Here is a 22,950-nt window from a genome sequence, read left to right on the forward strand (position 1 = left end):
ATGTCTCTTCTAGTTTCTACTTATATCCCTTGGTCCTTTTCCTCAATCTTCAAAGCTATCATCCCAGTAGTGGCTAATCTATATCACTTCATTCTTACATTCTTTTTTTTTTCAGATCACCTTCTTTGAATCTTTAAATGATCTTTGTGGTTTTAGTTAGCCCATTCATATAATTCAGGATAACTTTACCATCTCCAGATCTTTAACTAAATTATATCTGCAACTTACTCTCTGCCACTGTCCAATAAAACATTAACTTAGCAGGCCTAAAGTTGACCAATCTTGCATATTCTAAAGAAGGATTCAGCTTTTCACCAGCTTTCACAAGAAGTTTATATTAGCAATATGAGGGCTCCTTCAGCTGTAGTATATCAGTTGAACTCTGGAAATACTAAAGACAAAAACTAAGGTCAGCCATGTGAGTGTACCTTGCCTACATGACAAGATCTTATAAAATTCAGGGCACTAAGACTCAAGTAGGCTCCTCATGGAGTACTTTGTGTATGTTTGAGTTAGTGGCTTAAAAAGATAGCTAAATTCTCTTAAAGTGTCATGTTGCTTATTTGCCAGAATCCATGATTTCAAAGAAGTATGGCCATGAGTAGTCTTTGGAATTTAATCACAAGGTATATGGTCTATATTAAATCCATTCACAATGTAAACACTGTAATATACATAATTCATTTTTTAAATAGTATTTAAAGGCAACAACAGAAGAGTAATATTTCTGGCAAATATGGCATAGCAACCAAATAAGTCACTTTTTTCACATTCCTATGCAATCAGACAATTAAATTTAACAAAATATGTGTTCTCTAATTATACTAAAACGGAGTGAGTGTAATAAAAACAGAGATTTTCTCCAAAATCTGAGTATTATACTTTATAAAAATCCTTCTTCCATTAGTCTATTGGTTAAAAAGTATATTAAGCAGCATTTGCAAAATTAATCATAGTGCTGTGTAGGCAAACATAGCTCTTAATAGAGCCCACAGTCTCAGTAAAAAAAAGAATCTGTCTAGTTTCCTCTAAATATATTTGATTTAGGGTAAGGTAAATTTCATTAAATATAGAAAAATTTATATCCATGTTTAACTCCCCAGTTGTCTATTTCTTCACACTTCAGTCTACTTCTAATGGTGGAAAGATCACATGGGATTAATAAATTTGTTACAGAAAGGAACTTTTCTCTTTTCTGATTTTAGCAGGAAGCATATAGATTTTATATAATGAGAATTTCATGCTATTTTCCAAAGCTTTATTTATGTTTCACATTCATTGAGCTTACTGTGTTAATTAAGCAGAATGACAATGTGCCAGTCCCTTATCACCCCACGAAACCATCATTCTAATAGTGGAGCCATTTTAATCATAAAAATTAAATTTGGGGATTAAAATTGTCAATAGTCATTTTATATGCTTCATCATGTAGACATACAGACTGTGTACAAAAAGACTGAAGAGTGAATATACTTCTGCACATGATGGAAAAAATTATTTCCACAGTAGAGAAGTTGTGTGTATACACATTTTATGTGGAAACAACTGATTTTGTTTTTATATTGTTTTAATTAGATGGTCCAAAGTTAAGTACTTTAACAGTTTTTTTAAAGATACTTACACATTTGACCCATCCCCCATGTCTTAATGATTATCTTTATTTTTTTTCCCAAACCTAATGTTTCTTACTTTAATTCACTCATACTATCCACACAACTTTCTAAATATGTCATCATGGTTTCATTTGCAATTTTGTTATATCTGATTGTTGTATCTCCCTAAAATTTATATAATAATACCTCATTCCCAAGATTATAGTATTAGGAAGTGATACCTTTTGAAAGTGACATGCCAAGAGTGTAGAGTTCTCATTAATGGAATTAGTGTTCTTGTAAAAGGTAACTGAGTGTTATTTCACCCTTTCCTCTATGAACAACGTGAGAAGGCACTATCTATGCGCTAAAATTAGGGCTGCAGCAGACACTGAATCTGCCAAAATCCTGGTCTTGGACTTGTTATATGCTACATCTATGAGGATTAAATTTATTTTCTTTACAAACTATCCAATATTTTGTTTTAGTGGCCTAAAAAGATGAAGACAGATATAGTATTCAAGGACAGTTATTTCAGGGAAAAAATTTAAAAATCAGTATCATTCCATTCATAATTACAGAAAGTAAGACAAGTAATAAGGAACACAGCATCATAAATATACTATATTCAGAAATCTAGGATGGGATTTCCACAGACAGACTTCTTTTCTGCCCACAATAGATTTGGCATACACACATAATAGTGTATTATTCAGACATAATGAACAAAATCTTCTCATTTTAATGAAATTGGATAGGCCCTAAAATCATATTAAATAAAATAATAAACTAGGTGTAGAAAAATAAATATTACATGTTTTCTCTCATATATGAAATCTATATTTGGAAGAGATATGGAAATAGATAAGTTCAGAAGAGGAGTATTAGTGAGAGAAGAAAGGAGCAACTGAATAAGTGAATTTGATCAAAGTATATTAGATAAATATATACAAATAGATAAATGCTGTAATGAAACCCATGATTTTGTATGACTATTATATGCTAGTAAAATAAAAGCAAAAGAAATACAAGGAAAACCAAGAAAAAGTACAAAAATGAACTAGTGAGGTAGAAAAAAATCAGTCATCTTTTGCATGCTCTCAATTCTTGATGCTTATTTGTCATTATTTTTAGTTTGTTACATCCTATGTGACATGATAGTGGTACATTATGAGGAACTATTACTACTATAATCACCACCATCATCATTTTTACTACTGTAATCATGGGAGACCAATAAATCATGGAGAAAGCAAACCTGATAAGAAAATCAGATCTACAGTCAGCTAAAATAACTTTGAAACTTTTTTTTGCTAGTTGCACAAAGGGGGGTTGCTTTGACTTGTGTATATATGTGTACAATGTACCTTGCATCAGACTTACCCTTAATCACTCTCAATTTTCTCCCTTCTCAAATCAATCTCAATAAACTACTTCATTCTATTTTTACACATGTACAGAAATTTTGAGCATTCTTTCCATTTACTCTCCTTCACTCTCTCCACTCACTTTCCCATCCCCGTGGTAACCACATCCTGGATAGCACCTGTTTTACATACCTACAATTCATTTTTATTTGGTTTTATTGTGATATTTCACACATGCATATAGACTATTTTTTCCAGTATCAAATTCCTACAAGTTGACATAAATGGATAGATATAGTCCTTTCAATCACCACACCAATTTATATTGCACTACTCCCACTAAAGTTAGGATAGCATTACTTGTGATCAGATATAGGTCCTTCATGAAAAATAATCTAGACTGAGAAAAGAAAAAAAGTGCATTTTGACAGTTGAGCATATGAAAACATGATAAACGATCATTTTAAAGGAATGGATAAATGAAATAAATGCCTATGTGTAAACACTATCCACTCTGTGTTCATGAAAGCATCAGGAAACTCTGTAGCACATACCATGAAACTGTGTATAGAGGCAACCACACAGAGTAATGATACAAGTGATTTAACTTGCTATTGAAAAAAAGTCAATGTTAACTTTTCTCCCCATCAGGATTGAACAAAGAATGATGTGAACTGATTTTGATGACATGAAAGATACCAGGTATCAATGAGATAATACATTCTATGCCACATGAATATTTCTGAGCTGTATTTTATTATGGTTTTAGTGGTAAAAGTACATTGGCAGGAAGAAGAGTGCAAGTGAAGGGTGGAAATCTATTATACATGCCACTATTACATGAAAATGACTTTTCTAACCACCATCAGTGTATCCGGAGAAGAAATCTTTTCTGATTAATCTTTCAATTGTTTTCTGCACAGTACAATGGTACTTACATAGTTTGAACCCTTAAGAACTTACTAAATGGGTGATTTTTTTTTAGGTCCATCATGGGGCTTGAAATCTGGAGAACCTGGGCACTGTGCCAGAGCTCTTCAGCTAAAGGTGAGCGCTTGACCTCTTGAGCCACAGGTTTTCTGGTGGTTAATTGGAATTAAGAGTCTCATGGCCTTTCCTGCCCAGGTTGGCTTCAAATGACTCAGATCTCAGCCTCCTGAGTAGCTAGGATTAAAGGTGTGAACCATGGGCACCTGGAATGAGTGATTCTTGAGCTGGATAAATAATGGACAATAAAATGGGCCTTCTAAAACCACCAAGGTGCTATTTAAATGCTGGTTTCCATCATGAACTCATTTTGACTAGTAGTTAACAGATTAACAAATGAAGTTTCCTAATTTATGATTGTCTTGTATTCAATATTGATAATGAAAATGTGTATTGTTGGATATTCAGGCTTCCATTACAAAATTTCAGTTACCATTAGCTATTCCCTGGTCGTGATTGCATATGTGAAGTACTCAGTTCTACAATGACACAGTTGAAGTTGATATGGATAAAATGCAATACAGTGGGTTCTTCCATGTCTAAGAGTGGGAGCAGATCAAATTTGCATCAAATTATCCCATTAATTTGCACGCAGAATTCTTATACCTTTTGATTTTTATCCATGTTGGCCCCATAAGATTGCCTTAAAATAACGTATTTTATGTATGATTGAAGAATTTAATCTAGCATATTCTAATATATTCCACAAAGACAAATATATAGAATCTTTGTTATCCTTTCCATTTCATACACCATCAATACATATGGCTTTAAATAATGTCATTTTCTCCAAATAGTTCTGGAGAGATAATCTCAAAGTCTGTCATCTTCCTGTCATCTATTATAAAGTATATTGTAATTTTCTTTAACTATTTTTAATCTAATACTTCCATTTTTTTCAGAAGACAAATCAAGGAACAGAATGGTAATGACTGGTACCCAATCACCACATGAAAAAGTAGGTATGCCATTCTGGCAGATTCCCTAACATCTAAGCCAAAGTGTCCTTAGACAATTGGCATCTTTATTTTCTCAATGGTATTTTCCTATGAGAAAAGTGATAACAGAAATAAATGAGAAAAAATTAAAATATAGTATGTTGTATTGGGTTGAGCTTCCACCAGAAGCAGACACAGAGAAGTACTAGATTACATATAACTTATTCTTCAGGTGATCACAGAAATAATGGTAAAGAAGCAGTAAATGAAATTAATAAAAGAATGAAGCCAGTAACGGGTGTGTTTACGAGCAGGTTGTCGGTGCTAAGCACTGATTTCTGTCACCTGGGAAACAAGAAACATGCCTTTCATATCACCTCCCATTTGTAAGATGTCAAAATAATTCCAATTAACATTAATTAAATATTTGAACTTCGTAGTTATATTAGAATGACCCTTATAAGATTTCACAACCTTGAGGATGTCATATTTTATGCTTGGAATATATTTATGATTTTAAAATGTGATTCTCCTTCAGTCAATCAAAAATATTAGCAGATTTCTCTGCTTGGAAAATATTCCATCTTGGAATCACTACTAATGTGGTCCATATTGACATCATTAGATTGACTCAAATGGTGATGTGATTACCTGTATTATAATGTAGTCTATTCTGTCACTTTCCTCACATCCGTAAAAACAATGTTTATTAGATTCTGTTTGGGAGTAGGTACCAGAAGGGGGAGGAAGTGAAAGGAGAATGTGAACACGGTCAAAGTATTTACACATGCATATGACAAAAGAGCAATAAAACCTGTTGAAATTGTTCTATAAAAGGAGTAAGAGGGGCTGGGAAGGTGGCTCAGTGATAGAGCGCTTGCCTTGCATGCCTGAGGCCCTGGGTTCGATTCCTCAGCACTACATAAGAAAAAAGCCGGAAGTGGCGCTGTGGCTCAAGTGGTAGAGCGCTAGCCTTGAGCTGAAGAGCTGAGGGACAGTGCCCAGGCCTAGAGTTCAGGCCCCACGACCGGACCCCCCCCAAAAAGGAGTAAGAGTATGAGGAGGAGGGGAATAGAGTGGGGGTAAATTTAACTAGGATGTAATGCATGCAAGTATGGAAATAGCACAATGAAAGTCTTTTGTACAACAAACATATGCTAATAAAGTGTAAAAATAGTGTTTATTCTAAATCTTTTTACATTCAAACTTATTAATTTTTCTCTCTGATTTATCTGATAGCACAAATGAGTATTAATATAGGCTTATTTTTGGAAACATAGAAAGGAAAATAATAATTATTCCAATGTCCTTTTAATATACAATTGTAGGCTTTGAGTTCATCTCCATTATTGCTTTTGGATTTATCTTCTACCTTTCTTTACCTTCTTTCAAGTACCTTGGTATTTCAAAAATCAGTATATTTATTCATAAACCATGTGACAAGCATCATCATGTTTTAATGTTTGTAAATGTAGTCACAAGGTTGGAAGTTTTGAATAATACAATAAAATATATCCCTTTCTTTACCTAATATAATCTCATAAATACTAGTTTCATTCACTAATAAATTTAATGCTATAATGTAAACAACTGATTTCTGTCAGCCTCAATGTGTTTTTTAAACACAGTGCACTCAATTCCATGATACTGAAAGGACTGTATATAATGTCAATAAAGAATGAATAGAATAGCTAGGGAAAGCCTCAAAGTAAATAATTAAAAATACATAGTTTTTAGCATGTGGCTTCTTGTCACAGAGCACTGTGATTCTAAAGAATGATACATTTCAAAATCAATGTTTTATATACTATTGCATCTTAGAGATTTTTTTTGTCTCATAAAAGGATTTAAGGACATTATAAAATAATGAATGTGCTTACTTCTCTATAACTTTTTCTCACAAAGCTGTGAATTACAGGAAATGGGTATTAAAATGTTACATCATTTGACTCATCTTTACCATTCTTACTCTCTTTTCAAGCTGAGGTCATTTTCAGCATGGCAAATGAGTAGCTGTGGAGCTTAGGCTGTAACCTAACCCACATTTGCTCTGCTTTCATGGTGGCCATTCATACACTCTCCTAGACCACTTGAAATCCTCCAGAAGATAGTTCTTCCATTTCTTATGAAAACTCAGTGGGGAAATGGAAGTAGCAAACAAACTTTTAACTTTCGGTCTACTGCACAATTACCATATTATACAGCACAATTGGGTGATTGCTATACTCCATCATTTTCTGAGAAAATAAGGGGAAAAAACCAGAATAGTTTTGCCCTGTATTTCTTCAACAATAATGCTAGTACTGATGGACTTCTTGAACTTAATGGTCAATTTATTCCTCTTTGCTTAGTTTTTCTTTCTTTTCATTTATTTAATTTTTTTTTTGGTTGGTCATGAGGCTTGAAGTCTGTGGCTGGGCTCTGTCCCTCTGCTCTTCAGCTCAAGGAGAGCTTTCTACCACTTGAGCCACAGCGCCACTTCCAGTTTTTTGGTGGTTTATTGGAGATAAGAGTCTCCCAGCCTTTCCTGCCCAGGCTGGCTTTGAACCGTGATACTCAGATCTCAGCCTCCTGAGTAGCTAGGATTACAGGTGTGAGACACCAGCACCCAGAGAATCTTTTTGCCATTCTGAGGCTTGAACTCTGGGCCTGTGCACTGTCCCTGTGATCCTTTTGCCCAAGTCTAGGGTTCCAAAACTTGAGCCACAGTGTCACTTTCGGTTCTTTCTTTGATTTAATTGGATAAGAGTCTCACAGACTTTTCTGACCCGGCTGGCTTCAAACCATGTTCCTCAGATCTCAGCCTTCTGAGTAGCTAAGATTACAGGAATGAGCCACTGGCACCGAGCTCAATTTACTCTTTCATGATTCCATTTGACCATCCCATTAAATTATTTATGTTATCTGAATACTTTCAATGCATAAGATTTCATGGGGATTCAATATTTAAAACAGAAATAATATAGAGTATATTATCACTATCATATTCCCATAACTACCCCAACTTCTAACACCATGGAATAGGCACAATAGTAACTTAGCTCACTCATTTTCATAAACTTGTTGGTAACCACCTTGAAAAAGTACTATGCCTTTACTACTGTTATTTACATAGTAAAAAAGAAAACTGTGATAGAAATGACACTACCAGAGAACACACAAAAATGTCTTACTGTCTAATTGTCAGCTGGCTGTAGCCCTCATAATAATACTAAGTAAAATTTGAGTCATTCCTTCCAGTAGTGCTGGATCAAAGGGTAAAGAATCAATGAGAAGTCTTTATATACAAATAATTCAAAATAAAGGCTACCTGGTAAGTATAGTACAGCAAAGAAGTTCTAACACAAGATGAAGAGGATGCTATGGTAGTAGACACAGTGGTACATGATTCAGCCAAATTTGAATAAGAGGCATTTTCTATATAGTTATGGAAGATAATAAAGCATCCTACAAGTGAGTATACAAAAGAACTCCTTCAGAGAATGGAATGAGTCAACATTCTTTAAGGCACATGGCAGAGAAATCTGATACACTCAGAACTGCCTGTATGGATAGGATGGAGCTCTTACTATTGTAGGTGACATATTCAATATGGAAATAAACTACTATAATATAAATACTAAAAATATTTCACTTATGCCCTAAAAAGAACAAGCAATCAGTTGTAAATTGTAAACAAAAGTAAGATCTGACTGAGATAGTCTAGAAGCTTTATGAAGAGTCAACTGGTGAAAACATCAACTGCTATATCAAAAGGAACTTAGGATTCAAATATAAATTAGTTATACTGATCTGTGTGAAGGGGAAATAATCTCTCTTACCTTTCTTTCCTCACATGGTTCTTACTTGAATAAGATGAATATGAAATTATTTTGTTAACTGTAAAGAACTTTACACTTAAGGAATGAATATTATTAAATGCCTCTGAATTACAGGTCTTAAGTTTAATTATAGTCCTGTTTGTACATATACATGAAATAACTATAATTCTGATTTTTTAAATGTTCTTGTTTTATTGATTAAAAGAAAAAAACATGAGTTAATTCATATGGATGCCAACTTCTAAGTGCAAGCACTTATGGGCTCATGCTTTGCATGAAGTCAGGGAAATATGACAGGAGGACCAAGGACTAGAAGTAAGAGAGAGGGGAGCAAACTGTTTCTTAGATGGTCAAAGAGTATTCCATGAATAGAAAGGAAAAATGTTTGGAATTAAAATATAGGAATAATAAGTCCTAGAATAGATTTCTGAGAAGAATTAAAATGTAAGACTCGTAAGAGATTTGGCCTCTGAATGCACACAAAAAAATCCAGTTACAATCTAGTCTCCAAAATTTACTTATCAGTAGTTAAGTAGTTAAGTTGTTCAGTGATAAGACTTTACCAACAGGAGTACATTTATTTCAGTAAAATGAAAAACATCAAGGCAAATAGACAAATCATTCAATGAGTTTAGATCAAGGTCACACTCTTAAGACCAGTGGCGGAAGCACTAAAGACAATCTGTATCACTAATCTGTATCACCCCAATCTGTATCACTAAATTTCTTTTTTTCATGAAACAAGGGAGATGTTTAGAATCAGAAAAATGTGGTTCAGATTCCACCCATCCACAATGATGAGCCTGAACTCACTGAGGCTCTGTTTCTAGATCTAGAAAATAGGGATAACAAAACATATTTTGGATCTGTTTAAGGAGTAGGGGAAATAATTCATAAAGCATGCACAGTACTATACCTAGCATACAAAATTTGTAAATAGAGTGTTACTATATTAGTAATTATGTCTTGTAATCAGATTTTCCCATTTTTCAACAAAATTAATAATCCTCTAAAAGAAAGCTGGATTTTCTTGAATAAGAACCAAATTTGGAATAATAGCCTAGAAGCAATAAATAGTAGAAGAAAGTAGATATAATAACAAAGCTAAAAGAAGTAAAAATAAATAAAAATAAAATGAAGCCCAGGGAAAATGCAGATTAAATATTACATGGTGATGAGCTACAACAGTTGCTTCATTAGAGTTTTTCTTTCACAGAATCAATTAAATTAATCATGCATCTCTCTGTCCTTGCTGTTTCAGTTACTATATCATCTCTTTCTTAGCCCTCTCAGACAAGGAGTTTGAGTCACCATATTAATGATGCTAAAGAGTACATGACTCAACAGGAAAAAGACCCTCTTACTTCAGTGTCAGGAGATTTATATTTCTAGTCTTACTACTCACTAGAAAAGACTCTAAGAAATGATGTTTTCTCTATGGGTCTCGGGTTTTCTCAAATTTCAAATTAAGACATAGGACTAAATATTCTATAGAGCTTCCAGATTAGCAATTTTAGGTTTCTACAATGATATATATTTAGAGATTTGCAAAACATAATAAGTAGAGACACTAAAAAAAGTACAAGACTCTTACATGTAAAAAGTAAGATATTATTCCAATAAAAATCTGTATCTCTATGTAATAGGCTGTCTATAAAATATAACATTCATATGACCATTAAATATATAAAAGGGAAACATTATTGATTACACATGATAGAAATAAAACCCTCAATTCAGTACTATAACACAATAGCCAGATGGCTAAAATTAAATACTAATGATGCCAAGCACTGGTAAAATACCCATAGATTACATTACATAATTGTAGTTAAATATTTATTTGTTTACCTGTCGTGAAAGTCTACTCAGCATTAGCTGCTTAAATATGAGCATTTGATCTAATGATTCTTGTAGTATTTGCATAAGTACATATGTGCAAAACACTGTACAATAGTCAGTAAAACATTATATGTTCAGAATTTCCAAATGGTGTCAATAGCAATGCCCAGCCAATTCAAATGGTCATCCAACACAAATAAACAATTTGTCATATGAAAATGATTCAAACACAGGTAAATACAAAATACTTTGGCTCAAAATATAATCCTTAGAAGAAAGAAACTAAACGTAAGAGTACATATTGGCAGTGGGAACTACATAAATTTCAAAAACTGTTTTAATTTATGATGTGTCAGAAGTTATCATGACACTTATCTTTGGAAGAACAGTGATGAGAAGGAGTAAGATTAGGGCTTTAAAAATGCTGTTAATATTGTTTAGTTGAGTTGAATAATAGCTAAAGCCTCTTTACTCATTGGAAATTCACTAATCTGTACCTTTACCTATCTGTGCATATACATACATATATATATATATATTCACATGAATTTGTGTTTATTAAATAGTTATAAAGAGTAAGCTATGTAAATATGATCCTTTTCTTTTTTTTGGGGGGGAAGGTCGAGTCATGGGGCCTGAACTCTGGGCCTAGGCACTGTCCCTCAGCTCTTCAGTTCAAGGCTAGCATTCTACCACTTGAGCCACAGCGCCACTTCTGGCTTTTTTATTTTTTCTGCTTATGTGGTGCTGAGGAATTGAACCCAGGGCCTCATGCATGCAAGGCAAGTGCTCTACCACTGAGCCACCTTCCCAGCCCATGATCCTTTTCTTAATAATGAAAAATTATACTATTAATTGATGATGGAAGGAAACTTTCCTTGTTAGGTTAGGTATAAATTACTTCAGAGTCACACACACACACACACACACACACACACAGAGAAGAGAGGAGAAGGATGAAGAAAGAGGAAATAGGAAGAAAGTAAAAGAGGGAGAGACATCCTATACTAAGCAATTTTATTCAGAGAGGTGGATTGAGGGGGACATAGAGAGACTGACTTTTGAACATGGTAACTCTTTAGAAAAATGTCCTGGATATCTTTAATTCCAATTAAAATGCAAACTTATATCTCTTTAATTTCCTAAGAAGGGTCACAAGTGGATCTAAAGTCCAATTAAATTGGAGAATGAAGTCAGATGAAACCTTAGTGTTTAACACAATTTTCCTCTTGTTAGAGGTCTATATAGCAACAGGCCTACCCTATAGAAAATATTGTCCTCCTTTATAATCTCTGGCTTTGTGATTAGTGTAACTTTAAAAATAGGTGAGACATTTATAGTTCACTCCTAATTAAAGATAGGTAAAATTATTAAGATAAAATAATGCAGAAAAAAACTCTCTAAAAGATATGTAGGGAAGACTTTCTGGGGATAAGTGTGTATAAACTACCAATGAGAGGTAATGTATTATTTTCAAAACCTCCCAAGAGAAAGTTTGCTTAGCCACATTCACTGTAGCTTTTAAAATGTTTAATCTCATTTTCTGCAATTGACTGGTGCAATAGTTTAAACACTTTCCTCTAGGTTTCATTCTGTTGCAACTTAGCAGCAGCTGTTAGGCCTGCTTCTCCTTATTTAAAGTGACCCTTCCAATATGCCATCTCACCCTTTACTTTGAATTCCTAGTTCTCACTGAATTTGCTTTATTCCTTTCAGCTATCATTTTGCTCTTTGAAGAACTCACCAGTTCTTCCAGATCACTTCAAACTAGGGACTCTGGAAGCCTCTGGCTCATTCCTAAATCAGCTTTTTTGTGGTTGTTCTGGATTCTCAGCAGCTGCTCTCTGGTAAGCTGTCACTGTACATCTTTTCCTTTTCTCATCCATATAAAGCACATTCATCTGTAAATTCCTCAGGGACCATGTCTTAGTCATCTTGCTCGAGCACTATGCCTGGTATTTAGAATTCATCGATAAATATTTGTTGCTTGAATGGAAAGCAATAGAAATAAACTAGCACTTCAGTCAGTGGGGGCTGATGGAGAAATGGACTTTGTCTCTTGCCACAGTGGCCACCAAAACCAGTCAATGAATGGTTCAGTAGCCAAAAGCAGAGGAATTTGTCATTTCTACTCTCTAAATTAATGTTTTCATCATAGGTGGCTCTTACTCAATCTACAACTTTTCACACTTGTCACAGAAAATAAATGAGTCTCATGGCTATCATGAAATCCATATAATATCAGGTTAGCATTAGTGTTGCTTTTCATAATCCATGTTACTGTTCCTGTACTGGATAATTCTACTAATAATATATACCAAGACATCTCTGCTACCAAATCACAATGTATTATTCATCCTTATGGTTTATCCTGGGAGTATTTTACAATCAATGGTAACAATGCCATGACTAAAGCAGAATGATCCTGATAAGTTTATTTCCCCCCACTTTTCTTACTTCTTTGGCTTTATAGTAACCCTGTCTTCAAATTGAAAATAATATCACCTATCTTGTGGAAAGCAGGTAGGTACCATGTCCCTCCAACTATATATGTACTATAATTTCTTACTGCCCACCTTCTCCATAAACATGTGTTTGGAAGGACTTTTCCTCATCTTTATTTCCCACAGACTTTTTTTGGGGGGTCCGGTTGTGGGGCCTGAACTCTGGGCCTGGACACTGTCCCTCAACTCTTCAGCTCAAGGCTAGCGCTCTACCACTTGAGCCACAGTGCCACTTCCGGCTTTTTTCTTTTTGCTTATGTAGTGCTGAGGAATCACACCCAGGGCCTCATGCATGCAAGGCAAGCACTCTACCACTGAGCCACCTTACCAGCCCCTTCCCACAAACGTTTTGTCTAGACAATGTTTTTACACATTTGCTTATTCTCAGTGCAGTTGAGGCTGTAGTAAACTCAAAGTCCAACAAAATAAAGTTGCTGGAAAATAATCACACTACAAATATATTTTGTATGATTATACTTGACGATGAAGTCAAGTTTCCAAAGACAATGTATTATGCTTGGTGTTTAAAGTACCTTGACTTTATTCAAAAATTGCATTTCACATTGTAATTAATTACAATGTATTGATTCAAATGTAAATATTTTTTTAAACAATTGTTTTCTAAAAATATCAAAGATGGCATTGAAATATTATAGCTAGCTATTTTTTCATTTAATTTAAATCCAGAAGACAGTCTTATCCTTTATTAATATCTACTCATACTGGATTAAATTTGTTAAAAGTTATTTTATCTGCAAATATAATCTATACATCTCTCAAGATTAGAACATAAACCTTGGAAAGGCTGAGATAATTTAAAGTTTTGAAAGCCATGGCCTGTGATTAATAAATATTAAATGAATATTTGCTAATTTAATCTTACAAAATATCATTTGAAATGGATCTGTTTTAATCCCCCAAATATTAATTTTCCTTGAACAATTTATGAATTTTCACTCACTTGCAATAATTTCATTATTTATCTTAGCTGATCCTAACAAATACCATGAAAATAATGAAACTCCAAACACCCATGTTTACATTGAAAATATATGTAAAAGGTTTATACTAAGCTAATCACCCCTCTTCTATGACTTATATATTCTTGTAGGACATACAAACAGAAAACATTTTAAATATTTCAAATATTTAAGAAAAGCCAAGTATTTTTAAAATTGTTAGTTCATTGTTTTTCATGCATGTGTATGTGTATGTTTATGTGCGCGCATGCGCGCGTGTGTGTGTGTGTGTGTGTGTGTGTGTGTGTGTGTCTGTCTGTCTGTCTGTTTGTCTGTCTGTCTGTGTCTGTATCCGTGTCTGTGTCTGTGTGGTTCTCAGGATCAAATCCAGGGTCTCGCAAGGTAAACTCACTCTACTCCTGAGCTATACCCTGGATTTGTTTTTCTTCTAATAAAAAGTAAAACTTTCAAATCATAAATGAACTCAAAAGTTTTCATAAATTCAGTTGTCAAACAGTACTGGTTGTCAAACTCATTTCTAGTCTTTAGAAGAAACAGCATAGAAGAATACCTGGGAAGGGCAGTGTCCTCTCATAATTCCCTGAGAAGCTTGGTGATTATGAGGAATGCCAACCAAGGTTCAATACTGTAACCCTTGGATTCAGGGAAAAGAAAGTCTATTAAAAGATCAAGATCTTTGATAGAAATAACAAGAACTAAATTTGCAAGAAGTAGAGCCTTTTTCTTATCAATTTCAGGCATGCAGTAATCTTTTATTCTACATAGTAAAGAGCAATACAACCAAGATGAAAAGCTGTGTGACTACAATTGTATAAAACTGACAATTGAAAAACAATACTTTTTAAAAAGAATCCTTTAAAAATTCTTAAAAAGAATCCTCTAAAAGACTTCATTTGGATCTTGGTTGTTATTTCACTTTGAGACACATTAAGAGAAAGTGAAATTATTTTCAAACACAAAAATGCTCTCTTGTGACAACTTTTCTCAGTTGCCTCTTTTGCCTTTCCCTAGCTTTATATTCCGTATCCTTGAGCCTCTTTCATCACTCCATATTCCTGAGCCATAGGAAGAATTTCCCTCAGACCCTTAAGCCTTGTATCTGTTACCATAGAGACAGGCATCACAAGGTAGCTTTTTCAGTAACATTCTCATGGAAATAAAATTAAAATCCTATGGATTTTACAGGAATTTCTGAGGAACCAGTGAGCAGAAATGATATCCTTGCCTAGAAAAATAATTCAAGGATTTTACTTTTACATTGAAGAATTATGAAGATTATAAAATGTGATGTTAAGTCCAGAATGCTTTAATTTTATGCTCAGAATCTGATTGTGGTTTCTCCCATGATTTGAAAAAAAAACTTCTCTTTTGTCTCTATGTTAAGGAAACTATTTCATATTTCATAAATATCTTATGTTTAACATCATTCTAGCATGTCTTTATCAATTGTTTACCAACAATATCAACTCTTACAGTGCATTTATTTTTATCCTGTTATTCTTTTATCTCTTCTAGAACATATTTGATCAAGAACAGTATCTTCTTACTTCTTACTCTCTCCATAACTCTGCAATGTAAAAACTTCTTTGAGACTCTACAGACTTAAAAATATAGAAAAAGGGGTAGTTACAAGATTTGAACTACTTTCACTCTGTTTGCAGACATTAACTTCTATGCTTTGTCTCCTGCAAACACACCAGAGCTGAATAGCAGGAATAAAGTAACTTAAAGTTAGGAAATAGGTCATTTCAGCCAGATCAATGGGCTTAGACAAAGCTTACACAGGCATATTACTTAGGCATATTACATGTTAATTAGACATGGTACATGTGGAAGTGACTGAAGAGACATCAAAATTCCTTATAACAATAATAAACAAACTTTTCTTGACAAAATGTTTCAACAGGTTATCAGCCAAAATGGGCCCATCTTTAACCATCAGACTATCTACCTGAATCACAATTCTAGTATTTTTTTTATCTTTTTGTTAATGTTTATATTGTGAAAATACTGTACTGAGGGGTTACAGTTACATGAGCAAGATAATGAGTACATTTCTTATCAACACACACAAAAAACTGTGCATGTCTTAATTTTTGTTGTGGTCTTCAGCTGGTATCTATTGTGACTTTTATTTTTGAGATACTTAAGTATCAAAGTTGATACTTGAGCAGCAAAGTTTTCTTATAGTACAGAGATGAATTCAGCAAACTTCTTCTATATATGGTTTGATAGGAAATATTTTGTCTAGCCTGTCACAAATTCTGCCCAGTTCAACATGAAGGCAACCACAGATTGTAAGAAAACAAATATGTGCGAATGTCTCCCAATAAAACTTTATAGACACTTAAGTTGGAATTTCATTTATTATTATTTCATTTATTTTAACTTTATGGGTGTCTCAAGATGTGTTACTTGTAGGCCATAATTGACTAACCCCTTGTGTGGATGACTTGAGTCACAGAAGCACTCACACTAATATTTGAGAAGGAGAATCATTTTCTCATGAAATGATTAGACTTCTAGACACTTAAGAATGACAAATTATCTCAGCTATCTTCTTCAATTTCCCTTTAGTGAAGGAACTCTTAGCACTGAACATGTTAGGAACAAGAAGTACAGCAGTGCACAGAGTAGTCAATCCCTGCTTACACCATTAATTGAAACTTTTTTTTCTTTTCAGCCAGAGAAGTGCAAATGAATCTAAACCCTTGTGTACTTTGTAGCTTATCCAATAGGGGGAATCAGCTTAATTTTTCATTATTTTTTTCACTATACATTCTTCATCTTTTCAATTTTCTACTGAGTTCAATGTCCCCTTGAAAGCAATAGATTCCTAGAATCTTTCAGCATTCATACACTTTTTACTTCACATATTTCCAAATGTTAAAACTTCCCTTTATACAATGGTAGCTCTCTAAAGAATATTCTAAAATGTGTTCTTTTTTTTTGTTCTTCAAGATACATGTCCAACAATATTTATTTCATTGTAGTTTTATGGCACTTGAAAGCATAATTGATACTAAGATTATAGCCAACAAATCATTAACTATAACAAATTGCTGTTCACTTTTAACTTTTTCATATTCTGTACTTGGTAGATTAATTTTTTAACTTTTAGCATAATATGCTAAACATAGTCCTATTAATTTTGTTTTGAGCCTCATCACAGGTTTTTAGTAGTCACAACCCTTTGAGACTCATGTAATTACATATATTTGTTCTCCTTCTGAACTAGGCAAAGATTGGTATCTTCCTTCAGATTTTGGAAATTAAATCAGGGCAAAAGACAAAATTACAAGACAACAGAGAAATTAGGTGAAAGCCAGATGGAGCCATATTTATGAAATAACCCCATATTCCTATGAAGACCCCATCCTTCTCTCTTCTCCGTGTGTGTGTGTGTGTGTGTGTGCGCGCGCGCGCGCGGGCTTAAATGCTTTTTGGTTTTGTTTGCTCTCTCAAGAGGTAGATGAGACAGGAGAATGGCAGAATAACAGGATGGAACAAGCTTCTCAGGATAAACATTTCAAAACATATTTTGTAACTGATAGTGTCTCTCCAGGCTTGAAAAGCCGCACACCTGAAAGGCAACTACCATATCATATGCAGGGGAGTTCATCTGACAGGGTCATCACTAGAAGGAAACCAAGGATTATTTTTTGAAATTAAAAAAATATGATACACAATAATATCTTCATCCTAAAAAGTTGTTTTGTTTTTGTTGTTTTGTTTTTACTATAAATGCCTTGAGTGAGGGGAAGTATCTTGGTTTGTGGAAAATTTGGGGGGGGAAACCTATGGGAACTTATAAAAGTCATCAATTCTTTATTAAAAATATATTCAAATGGCTAAAACCTATTTCATTTAGTCCTACATCTTCTTAACTTTTTTTTATGCGTTTCTTCTTCTCCTTCCCTCCTTTTCAATCACCCCTGAAACCAAGGAATTAACCAGCTGAGATTTAGATACTTCCCACGGTCTCATCACTTTGCATGCTAGAGTCAGAAATATCGATGAGCATTTCTAACTCTTACACTGTGTTTATCAGAAAGGGTAAGCCTGCTCTTCAGGTGTGTGGCGCAAAGCCTTTAAGATTTCATTAATAATCAACAGCTGGTGCCACCTAGTGTCTGTCTTTTCCATTCATCAATGGAATTAAATAGAGAGCACTTCCTAGTCACTAACAAAGCAAGCCTAAACTACAAACTAACAAACAAAACCCACACTTGGGGAAGTCCAGTAGCTGATTTAAATTATACTATCTTCATTGAATGAAAAACGGTTTTTTTTTTCCTTTTTGTAAGTAACTATGGTAACAGGAGCGCAAAGCTAGCCGGAAACTCACATGCTTTTTCTTTTCCCCCACGGAGGACAATTCACAAAGAATAATCCTACTAAAGAAGCAATGTTAAAGAGTTTTTTTTTCCAAACTTGAATTGTCACTTAAAATAGCTACAAAAAGTTAGATGAAATTAAAAGATGAACGGTACAGTTTAAACAACAGTGTGGACACAGCTGGGTTTTGTCAACCCACCCAAATTAACCCTATATGATTTAGATGCACAATTCTGCCAGTCTTTTAGCTCTTGAAAGATTAACCAAGTATGGTAACAAGTATACAAAAACATATACAGTAACCAAAAGTATTACAAGGAAATAATAAGATTGTCCAAGCCACATTGTCAAAAATATCTCTTGCTGCTAAAATTACACATTCTGAAAACTATTTTCCCTGCCATACATATGAATTATAAATGATATAGTCAGCAACAGAAATGTATGCTTCAAGGTTAAAAAGTACTCATCCAAATCCCCATTTTTCAAAACACATGTTAGTAAATATTTTGGATGAATACAAGCAAGTATAATTGTCTATCAGTAACTAATCAGTTGCTTGATATTTAAATACATGTTGTTTAACTCAGTCTTCCTAAGAGGAATACGTAATTGAAAAACATGGACTAACATTCAAGGGAAAAAAAAAAGTTACATAACAGCCAGTAGTGTTCCTTAACCATGATGATTGGGAAATTACCATTACTATAAAAAAAAAGTCACAGGACATAGGAGTAGTACCCTGTACACTGAAAGGTCAAGTTAGATGTTCATATATAAGAGTCTATTAACTTGGATAATTTAGCTTCTCAGACTAACTGGGGAGATAGAGTAGAGAGCTAAAGATGCTATATTATATACTTAATAATCATGCTTTCTTACTCAGGAAAATATATTTCTGTATTATTTGACGTTTATTTTAAGTAGTCACTTGTTAAAAACAGCTTTGAATATTTTTTAGCCTAGTGGTGATAAAAATAATTTCAGTATGTTCGGTCCCCATGACAGTGTATGAAGATAGTATATAAAAACGATGCATAGTGTCAAAAAACAAAAGAGCTTAACTTGTTCCCCTTTTCCCTAAAACTTTCTTTTGGAGCTAGATACAGTGCATGTGCACATTCCATTTGTTTAAAAGTACGTAGAGTTATAATTCACTGACAGAAAGAAATATTGCAAAACAGAAAAAGGGTTTTAAAAATTGTACGCAGACAAGAATATAAAGTAAAAGTCATTAAGGTTCTAAACAAATAAATAAGTGCTCCAATTTGAAATACTTTATCTTTTTTTCTGTCATTTCCCATTAACAGCTTTCAAAGCCCTCTCTGAAACAAGCTGATATAGAGAAATTAAGAGCAGTAATCAAGCGAGAAATGATAGACCAGCTGGGTCGACATCAACTTGGCAAAACGTGAATACAGTTCAATAGCTGAAACAGATGCTAGAGTTGTTGAAAAACCCTGCAGGAGATATTGATATATTTCCTTCATATAATGCAGAATGACTGAATAAATGTCAAAGGTAGAAATTGATGAGGCAAAATGACTGACAGCCAAACTCCTTATAAAACAGAAACCAAGTCTAAAAATTTCCAACCTATCCAAACATTGTACACATTATCATTTCTTTGGATGTCGGAATATGCCAATATATCAATCAGTCCTTGCAAGTAAATTACATATAACTGAGCTAGGGTAGATTTCCCCATAGATTTCCCTTCCTGTTATCATCTACCTGGAGAAACCTCGACTCTTGAAAAATACTTTATTCTAAAATCTTCTAACACTGATTTCTATCCCAGAAGTGCTTCCCAGAGGTTGTAGGCAAGCACACCCCCCAAAAATCTAACGCAGCACAAGGTAATTTTAAAATCCATTCTGTAAAAGCAACACTGTTTGCAGAGTTTGAAGAGCTCGGCAACAAACCCCAGCTACCAACAGCTGCTTGTTCAAACATATGCTTTGTCATGGTCAGCTTCTAATTGTATTCATAATGATGTAATAGCTTTAATAATCCTACCTTCCATGCCAGCTGTTTTTCCTGTCACTCCATCATGCCAATAAGTTGGCTGCTGTAACAAATCAAGATAGTGCAAAACAGCATCTTTCTCCTGATTCTGTCATCTTCCTGAAAGCATTCTATTACTGCCGACTGCTGGGAACCAGAAAGTCTATTTGAATTCCAACAGCTCCCCTTTCGCATGATTCAAGTTAGGTTAGGTGGGCATGCCTAACATGATTCTCTCAGTCATTTATTATGCAGCTGCTACAACATCGGTGTGGTAACCACTCTGACTATCTGATACGTCAGTCGAACAAAACCTACACCTCGGAGCAAACACATGAGCCAGAGCAGCGTTCTGCATTTAACGAGCATTCTTCCTGCCTAAAAACAGTGGATCTGCAAATCTCTTTCAGTGTCTATTCACTCCTCAGTACAGAAGAAAAGCAAAGCGTTTGGCTTAAATGCCTTTCCTAACTATACCTAGAGTTCCTTTTCACACATGATATAATTCAGAATGAAATTTGGGCTTAATTTAACTTATTTTTTCCAGCCCTTTAAGGGTGAAACCTCCCGTTCGGTTTGTACTTTTGAAATTCAAAGATCAAGGGCTCAGCTCCACATCTCTCAGCTTTATCATAAAATACAGCATGCACTTTCTCAAATGGTATTTGTCTCTCGTGATTCCAAGGAATAATTCCAAATAAGAGGATTAAAAAGTAAAGACTATACCATCTAATCTGCACATTGGAGACATTTAAAATCTTTTACTCTATGTGCTTCTCCAAAGCGGGGGAGGGGGGGCGAGAAAAATATACTTGAAAAGATAAACTTAATGAGTACTGTCTTCACAAAGTAGGAAACCAAATTACCTGATCTCCTGTACAACTTGTTTAGAAAGTAAGTAACTGCTATTTCAAGAAAATAAACATTGTCTTTTAAAAATTCTGTTAATGAGTCAATACTTTATAAGAAGAAATGATCATTGCCATGAATCTATACAGTATTTTTTTTTCAAAAACGTCTAAATATGTCTCTCTCTTGTGGGCACTAATATGTATAGCTTGAAACTGTAACACCATGAATTTAAAGCATTTCCATGAGAAAAGAGTCTTTATAAGAATTGATCAAATCTTACATGTCTCCTCACAACTACCTATTAAATATTTCTTTAGGTAAGGAAGCTATTCACCATTACCACGAAAAGTAAATAGCTTGTTTAGTAGCTACACTATGTACTATACAGAATATTTCATTTAGCATAAGTGATATTTGCCACTAAGTCTAGCAAAATACTGTTTCTCTAAAGTGGTGGTTTTGTGCATGCATATCTACATGCTTTATAATCTGCCACCAAACTTTTGTATAAAAATATGAATAATTCCTATATATCAGAATATTTATCATAATTACTAATTTAAAATTTATTGTGCTTAATTTATAACTGTTGGAAATAAACTAGAAAGATAACTGGAATTCATTTGAACTCACCAAAATTTCTCTAAAATAATATACATTATTCCCCTCCCAAACAATTCTGAAAACATCAGTTTATCAGTTACCCTTATTTTACCAAATATCAGTTTTTGTGATTGGCATATCTCACTCAGAGGCTTCAAGTGGCAGGAACAAACAGAACCTGTTTTTGTTTGTTTGTTTGCTTTTCTGTCCATGATTTCTGTTTACTGCTTCAGCTTTAACTCCAGACTCCCCTTCACATTTTGCTTCAGCCTTAATTTTATTCTCTAAAACTCCTGTGGTCATTTCTGTCTCAGAGAATTTCCACAAGCTGCTTCATCCATCTATAAGCTTGCCTGACATTCTTATTTTCTAAATAAACTTGTATGTATATATGTGTGTTGTTCAAGATGGAACTTTGATAATACATGTATAGAGTGTAATGATTCCTTTACTCAAGCTGATTAACAGCTCCATCCACTTACTTGGTTACCCTATGTTTGCATTGGTGAGAATTCTTGAGATCTACTCTATCAGCAAAATTGGAACATAAAATATATTATTAGCAATTATGGTTCTTATACTGTCTAGTAGATCTCTAGATACTATCCATTCACATAACTGAAATGTGTTCCCTTTGTACCTTTTGTTTCCCTCTATTCCATGCTACAGCCTTTGGAAAAGAGTTTCCATAGTGTTTTCCATTGTGGCTAAACCAAGTTCCATTCTCACCAATGATAAGCAGTGGCTCTGCTTTCTCCCACATACTATCTTTTGGCAGTAGTCATGCTAAAAGTTATTAGTTGAAATCTCATTGTGGTTTTGGCTTGCATTTCTCTAACAATACGTCCTATTGATCGTGTTTTCATATACTTGCTCACCATCTGTGTATCTATTTTGGAAAGATGTGTATTCAAGAGCTTGTTTGTTAGTATATTTGCAGTTTTCTTTGTGCTTGACTTCTGTGATTCCCTTAATTGGTCTAGATATCAATTTTATGTCAGATATATAGTTTGCGAACATTTTCACTCATCTTCAGGCTGTCTTATCATTTTATGTTTTTCCTTTACTAAACAGAAACTTTTAGTATGATGTAGTCTGGTTGATTTATTTACTGTGCTT

At 33.9% G+C, this 22,950-nt stretch overlaps 1 protein-coding gene across 1 annotated transcript in view; it reads right to left on the reverse strand.

The window, feature by feature from the left end:
• Positions 1–20,571, reverse strand: part of LOC105993437 (dystrophin-like) — a gene marked incomplete at its 3' end in the record, with an annotated part of 1,816,642 nt that extends 1,796,071 nt beyond the window's left edge. The window contains 1 exon segment of the mRNA XM_013026710.1: positions 20,389–20,571. Within this exon segment, the coding sequence (XP_012882164.1) occupies positions 20,389–20,395 (7 nt within the window).
• Positions 20,572–22,950: the final 2,379 nt, after the last annotated feature.

Source organism: Dipodomys ordii, unplaced genomic scaffold, assembly GCF_000151885.1.
Source record: "Dipodomys ordii isolate 6190 unplaced genomic scaffold, Dord_2.0 Scaffold96, whole genome shotgun sequence".
NCBI lineage: Eukaryota > Metazoa > Chordata > Mammalia > Rodentia > Heteromyidae > Dipodomys > Dipodomys ordii.